Source organism: Equus asinus, chromosome 23 (genome assembly GCF_041296235.1).
Source record: "Equus asinus isolate D_3611 breed Donkey chromosome 23, EquAss-T2T_v2, whole genome shotgun sequence".
NCBI classification, from domain to species: Eukaryota; Metazoa; Chordata; class Mammalia; order Perissodactyla; family Equidae; genus Equus; species Equus asinus.
This window is the reverse complement of record NC_091812.1, coordinates 20,725,417-20,733,184: the sequence shown is the minus strand read 5'-3', so window position 1 is coordinate 20,733,184 and position 7,768 is coordinate 20,725,417. Positions and strand designations below refer to the sequence as shown.

The 7,768-nt window shown below is 48.0% G+C and overlaps 1 protein-coding gene across 1 annotated transcript; it reads right to left on the bottom strand.

Moving 5' to 3' along the window:
• Window positions 1-308: 308 nt before the first annotated feature.
• Window positions 309-7,214, bottom strand: LOC139039763 (spermatogenesis-associated protein 31D1-like). Its single transcript, XM_070496090.1, is given in 8 exon segments — window positions 309-758; window positions 761-1,405; window positions 1,407-3,680; window positions 3,682-4,636; window positions 4,895-4,975; window positions 5,548-5,585; window positions 6,317-6,473; window positions 7,147-7,214. Coding segments are annotated over 8 exon segments (4,668 nt in total).
• Window positions 7,215-7,768: the final 554 nt, after the last annotated feature.

Genomic DNA, 7,768 nt, shown 5'->3' with positions numbered 1-7,768 from the left:
GCTCTAAAGCTTATAAAACATTCAGTGAGGGGAAGGTGTGGGCTGCTCTACATTTTCATTAAGGCTAAGCTAAGAGGCAGGAGACAGAGCCTATCTCAAACTCATCAGGGAGGAAATGGGCTTTGGGGGGCACGTCATATCTCTGTCAACAAGAGCTCCAGGGGACTGGTCACCTGTTAGAAACCAAAGGAAGCAATCAATAAGAGCTGGACTAACTCTTCCTTTCCCAAAGCACAAGTCCTGAATTACCCAAAACCCATGCCCCCAACACAGCACACAGAAAAGACTTCACTATTATCAGAGAATCATTATTGGGGAGAATTCTCCATGAGAAGGAAATACTTGGGGGCAGGAAGTTTTCCTCTTTGAAAATGCTGGAGAAGCATTTTCTGTTGAAATAGCAGAGACAGATCTCTGAAAACAGTGCCTTCAGCAGTGGTGAGAGTGGCTGGAGGGCCCTGGTTGGCTTGACCCCTGCAGGTGGGACTTGGATGGTGCACATGCTCCCTGCGGGGCACGGATGAGGGATGCTTCTGGCCCAGTAGCTGATCCCTAAAGGCTACAACTTTCTGGGGGTATCAGTTCTCATCTCTGATCTGTCTAACACTAGTAGGATCACTCTGGCCAGCAAAGACAGCTTCTTGGTGGCAAGACTTGGTATTTGTCACTTTACAGGAGGGGGCCCTGTAGTTAGAAGGATGTCCCTGGATGGCCTCTGCCTGGGCCTGCACTTCTGCCTTCTGCTGAGTTTTCCCATACTTCCTCAGGGAAGGAAGGGCTCTTGATGGCAGGTGACATCTGTTGCATGCTGATGCCCCAGTTTCTCCTCTGGGAACTTCTCAGGGACCATCATGGTCTTCTGAGCTGTGGTCGTCCCAATAATGGCAGCTCTCCTTTTAACTAGGCCTCTGCTCTGTGCCGATGATATGGGGCTGCCCTTTTCCTGGGAATTTTCTTGGCTTTTGCCTTTTGTCCCAGGATGAAGCCATTGCAAAATGTGGTTCCTCTTTTTCCTGAAGAGGCTTTCAGGAGGAGGCTGTCCCTTCTGTGATGGGATCTGGGAAGACTTGCTCCCAACCGTCTCCTCTAATACCTTGTTCTGGGTAAGGAAACTCTTCTTTCTAGGTTGGGCTGTCCCCAACCCTGCATCCCCTCCACCAAGCTCTTCTGCTTTAGGGCCCTGAGGGCTTGCTCTCTTTGAAGCTGGTGCGAAATCCTTACCTTGGCACCTCCTTAAGACTTGCTTAGGGATCCAAGGCTCCTGCTGCTGCTCCATGCTGATTCCTCTGTCCTCCAAATGGACATGTAGCACTTGGGAAGCTCCCATGTCCCCAGTGGAGACACCCTGTGCATGAGTCAGTGAGGCCTTGTAAATCAAGCTCTCTGAGGCAAGGGACCTGTCAGTGGGCTTGGCCTTGGACCTGGCTCTGATTCCTTTTCTCCAGTTTAGACTTTAATTCCTTAAGCAGCTGTTCTTTAAGGAATGATGATTTAGGATCTTGGGGAACTAGTCTTCTTGGTGGGGGCCTTTCAGTGGTCCCAGTAGTTTCTACTTCACTCATCATTTGGGAGCTTCCTGGCTTGCTGGTTGTCAAGATGTCACTAGTTCTTGACTGCAGTGCATCGAGCTCCTTGGCCCTGAATATCTCCCTGGACACACTGAGGGTGGCGAAAGGTTCTGACCTCTTCTCCATCTTTTTGCCCTGTCTTGTTTCTACTCCATTCCTGGAACTCATACTCTTCCCCTTTGGCTCATATCCGGCCTCAGCTTGTCCTGCAGGCAGCTTTGGGGTGTATTTGTTCCCTAGGAGAGAAAGTCTCTGACTGGCTTTGTCTGTGATGATGTGTCTGACAGGCAAAAGAGTCTGTCTGGAACCCATAATTCTCTGAACATCCTCTGCAAGCTCTTGATTGATATCAGAGGGTGATTGTCTAAAGGTCCCCTGTCCTTCCTGGCCAACAGGTGAGGTGTCAGGGTGAGAATGATCCAGGACAGGGGCTGAATTTGTTGTTCCCACTTTGTCTTGAGGAACAGATTTAGAGCTTCCTCTAAGGGGCTTGAAGCCCCCAGATTTGGAGTCCACCTCAGCAATCACGTTGGTTGAGGAGGGAAGGTGGGAATGGGACAAGGACTGGGATGCTGCACCTTTCAAATTAAAGATCTCTATGGATTCAAGGGCCCTGCGGGGAAGGCCCCACAGCATCCTCATATGAAACATTTTAATATGGGCTTCCAGGATCTGTTGTGCACTGGAATCAATGAAGGAAAGCTGCTGGAAGGTATTCAGGCAGTGCTCCCCACCCGCTGATGGTGGCATACTTCTCTGTGTTATTTGGGTGTGGGATTTCACAGAAATCTGCAATGATTGCTTGATAGCATGCCATGAACTATGCACAGTCCCAGGGAGCCGACCCTCGTTGATTTACTCAAACTTGTTGCTCAAATGTACTTTCAGGACATTTTCAACTTGTTTCTGATATAGACTCCCACTTGAGGAGCTTGAATTTTTCCCTGACAGACTCGCCTTGTGACTACTTAGGTCTTCCTCAAAGTCATAGCCCTGATCCTTATCTGAAGATCTGTCCAGGTCACTCAACAGATGATCTTTTGGGCCATTCTCTGGGCTATGTCCCTGATCCTTCCCCATGTCCTTCTCTGGCTGAAGCATTTCTGAGCCCCTCTCATGGAAGCTTCCAGGATGGCTCAATCCAACATTTAGATTTTTGTTCACAGAGACCCATGGGAGTCCATGATTGCACTCTGACTCAGGTAACTCTGAAAAATCTCTTGGAGGCCTCGTCAGTGACAGAGAATCATGGATCCTGCGGGGCAGGCCCCACCGGTGCCAGATGAGTCTCTTTCAAAGGTGATGGCCTAGTTTCTTCCGAAGCTCATCAGTGAGAGGAAACTCTCCAGGAAGGATGGAGATTGAAACATGGGCCTGCGAGGCCTGGGCGTAAGGAGAGTTGGCAGCTGATGGACAAATGTCTTCCCCAGGTCTTTGGACCACAGAGGGCAAACCCCAGAAACTTTCTTGTTGCTTCTCCAACACATTCCATTCCAGGTGTTGAATTTCAGATGGAACGAGAGACTCTGACTCATTTGGTGGTCTATGGAAACACACTCCACAGATCTTGGTCTCAGGTAGAGGACCAGATCGTAGGATTGGGAGTGGGGACTGAAAGTGGGCCTGGGGCTGGACCTGAGTGAGAGGTAGGGGCTTGGACTGGGACAGGGTTTGAGGCAAGGCTTGAGGCTGGATCTCAGGCGAGGACAAAGGTAGACGATGGGAAAGTACTGGAGATTCTTCAGCTGGGGAGGCATTAAATATTGTTGTGAAAATGAAGATTGAGGAACAGTCACCTGAGACATGGTCAGCAGGGGCCAAGGACTCACTGTGTAGGGATGGGAGACCCGAGAAGAGCTGGACGTGTTTTTGTTGTAAATGGTCCTCTGAGGTCTTAGGATATGGGGGCTGCTGGTGCACAAGCAGCTCCTTTGGTTTCCCTTTGCTGCTCCAAAAAGGAAGGGAGAATGCTGAGTCATGCTTATCAGCAATTGACTCCAACATTTTCTCTGAAGAATGCAATTGGTAGTCTGGCCCAAGTTCTTTTGGAAAAGAATCCCTCATCAGAAAATCACTCCTATTTTAGACTTGTCTCTCCAAAAGTGCCAGGCAGGACATCAGGGCTGAGAAATGGGAGATTACCAAGATCCACAAGGTTGTTGGCAGGTTCTCCCCTCAAAAAGCCCTCTAAAGAGTGGAGGGCAAGAAACTCTTGATTGAAATCACATTGTGCCAAAGTGGAATGGAACAAGTCTTTGGCATGAGCTTCCCATGGGGAGAATTCTGAAACTGAGAGGCTTGAATGGTCAGTGCCTTTGATTGGTGGGACACAATTAGAAAACCCACCAGGGCTATCCAGAGATGAGTTCTCCAGCACAGGATTCAATAAGGTAGAAATTGAATCAGATTGAGTCACAGTTAAAGCGCTGTCTTGTGATGATGAAACAGACAGGGTTGGTGGTGTGAGATGAGAAGTCAATGAATCAGTGGGATCCATTGTCTCAGACAACTTTGGTAAGAGGTTGACATCTTGGGAAAGGGCTGAGTCAGGAGACAAGATGGTATGCATGGACAAAGTGGCCTCTGGTTGGAGAACAGGATCCACTGTCTGAGTGTCATGTGGTCACAGAGGGAGAAAGACAAGGGGTTGGGGTGGAGAATGGTCCATTGGGAATTCGGAATCCAAGGGAGGAAAAGGTGCTGGTGGCAGAGAGTGACCCATTGGTGAGGGCGAATGAAAGTCAGCTAAGGGTGTCATTGGGTTAGGTGAAAGAATGGAGGGGGGTGGTGGGGAAGGCTCAGGTGGAGGGGCTGTTGTTAGGCATCCTGGAGGGACTTCTGAGAAGGCAGAGGACAGAGTGAATGAGGACTCAGTCACAGCAGCTGTGGAAGCCAAAGAGGACACAGAGAGGGTATCATCTTCCAGGTCTTCCAGGAACAGCAGCCGATTGACTTCTGCAGTTGTGCTATTACACACCTCAGAGGAGGGGTCTGGACATAACAGTTGATGAAAGCGGGTGGTATCATGATGCTGGCCTGAAGGGCTGTGGGAGACAGGAGGTACAAAGCTGCAGTCAGGACCAGAAGAAAGAAAGGAGGACCTGCTGGCCTGGGGGGTAGGGGCCACCTGAAGCCTGCTGCCCCTTCACATTGCCCCACATCCATGACTTCACAACACACTCAGCAGCCCTCACCCCAAGGCCTTCATTCACATACCCGTTCCTATGGCAACCCCCTCGCATGACTAGGGCAGGCTGCACTGAATCCCTGGAATTGCACAGAACATGCTAAAGAGGGATCAGGAAAGAAGTGGAAAGACTGGTTACCTTTTCAGAATGGAAATCAGCTTCCTTATGTCCTCTGTTTCCCTCTGGTAATGTCTCCAACCTGGGAAACCAGGAGAGTGGGTTATGGAGGGAGTGGGTAGAAGCATAGGTGTTAGTATGGACTCCCATAGGAGTCCCTTTATGGGAGACCTTTGGGACATTAAACTCTGAAGGCCCCAAGAATCAGCAGATGAGGTCAAATGGTCAATGATATTAACAAGGTTCATATGTGTATGTTGCTTCATTTGTAAAGTACTTTCACATACATTATCTCATGTGATGCTCGAAACCACCATGTGAGGAACACAGGTCAATGGTTACCTCAAAGACGAATCTGATCATTCAGGAAGTCAAAATACTTTCACGAGGTCAGGAGACAGAAGGTCTGACTCTTGACATCTAACATGGCCACCTATTGGGCAACACCCATTGTCCAGGTTCATCACTGCTTCATGCCCAGAGGTGGGCAGAGCAGGAATCTGAGAAGCGTTTCAGGTTCTGACTGCCTTCCCATGAGCCTCTCCTCTGAGGGCTCTGTTTTCTGACAGGGACTGTAGCTAGCAAGTGACATCCTCAGAAGTCATGGACCTGGGACCTCATGGAAAGGACAGGAAGAGAGCTTAGATGGAATAAGCAGAAACTTACCTCCTGATGTTCCACCTTTCCTTCTCCTCTTGGCTGTGCCCTTACGCTGAGAACAAAAAGAAAAGAATCAGAAGCTGGGACTCATTTCTCTCCCTTCTCTCTCTAGGAAACTCAGATACTCATTATCCATGAATAATATGCCTACTTTAATGAACAGAACTTTGTGTTCCTTCCTGTTATTAATTTTTTTAATGATAAACTATTTCCATTTTTCCTTCTTTGAACAACTCGAAGAAAGATTTTGTCTATGAGGTCTACACTTGGTATTCTGAGTCAGAAGTCCTCTGCTCAAGGAGGGCATAGACTCTGAGGTCAACAGACACGCCTGTGCTCCCTCAGATAGACCCTGTGTCCTGCACAGAGCTCAAACTCCAGCCTCTGCTCAGAGGCTCAGACCTGCTCTTCTGATCAGCCAGATAAAAATGACGCCTGACATGCGAATGTGACTCATGATCCAGTGTTGGGAACTCTGTTCTCCTGCAGAGATCCCAAACTCTCTAAATAACCCAATATGGGGCCATGAAATCACTGTTGGGGATTTTATCCCAGAATCCTCCACTACACCCAGATGGTCTGTGAGCTTCAAAGGGAAACATTCCCTGCTGAACACCTAGCCCTGCCTGGTCTATGCTCCTAGAAGGATGCTACTCCCTCCTCTACTCAGACTTCCCATCTTAGGTTTCTCTCTGAGCCAACCAAACTCCTTTTAAAATATGGGGATAAAGACAGAAACAACAATAAAGAATCACTGTTACGGGCTTGCCCAGCATTCCTTACCTTTTGGAAAGCTTTGATTTTCCAGAAGGTTGGTAAAGATGGAATCCCCACCAGGTAGCACAGGAACAGAAGAAGCAACCACAACCCACACAGGAAGGTGAGGTTGGGGTCAGTATCTAAGAATGCTGAGCAGATGCTCAGACACAACTCAATAGGGCTATTCAGAAATGAGAGAACATTCCAATGGCTGAACTCCATTGTCTGAATCGCGAGGCTGCCTGAAGCAACTGAGCTCTGAGAGTGCCAGTGCTTGCCTATAGTCCCAGGCCTGCATCACAGAGTACAGAAGAGTCACAAAGGGTTTCTGAGGGTCGGGGAGGGGACATGAAGAGGGTGTGCCCACAAGTCCTCCCCCACCCACCAGACTGGCAGATCTCTCCAGTCCTCCTGGGCCCTCTAGGTCCCTCTGCCCTGCTAATGTTACCACACAAAATTGGGGTTCTTTTGCCCAATGCACCAAAATAGCCAATTAATTATGGCATCAGCCTTTGGGAAAAGAGATCAGCTTTATTCTGAAAGATCCATCTGCAGGGAGAACAGGGGGCATGTGCCCTCAGATCTGTGTCCCTGATTCAGAATTTGGGGAAATTTAAGAGGTTAGGGAGAACAGTGTGGCACCTCGAAACACTGGTGGCACGGGTGGGTTTTGATCGGTGGGCTTCAAGCATTTATGGTAAGGTTTTAAACATTTATGACGGGGTTCTGAACATTTATGATGAGGTTCTACACTTTTATGATAGGGTTGTAAACATTTATGATGAGATGGGGAAGGAATTTTAACACCAAATCTTCCTGAATGAGGGACCCCTTGCTTCTGATAAGAGCCTGACTTGTAAGTTTCAGTCGTGTCCCAGTCCTTGGGTTCCATGGGAAGGGGGATCCGTGGTTCTGCAGTCATTTCGGGTCAAGACGTCTTTTGTGCATGCTCTGGCTACATGACTTTGAAGATTGTCTGAAGGATAATTCTTAGTCACTCTGTTGATAGATGGAGTCAGTTGAACTAGTCCTGGAGGGCCCGGGGTGACACTGCCTGTAGTCCTATTTTCCAACTCCACCTTTTCATGAGATAATATATTTACTTAATGGAATTTTCTGCTTGTTCCATCTGTACCCCACATATCACCTTGGTCCACCTTTACTCTTTGGAGAACTGGACTTGGGTCTCACCAATTCTAATGCCTTGCAAGTCTGAGATACTGCCCAGAATTTTTGCTTGTACCCAGACATTTACACTCAGGATCGTAATCATCCCCAAATCTATCCTTTCTATAGAATGTTTTTTCCTTACATGAACCCAGATACACAACTTAAATGTTCTACATTTTAGTTTTGTGAATACTGAATAGCAAATTTTAGGGGTTTTTTTCAGTCAGCCTTTAGCATCTTCAGAGAGGATGACTCAAATAATTAAATGCATAATTCATTATTCAACATTCACAAAACTAGATAAAT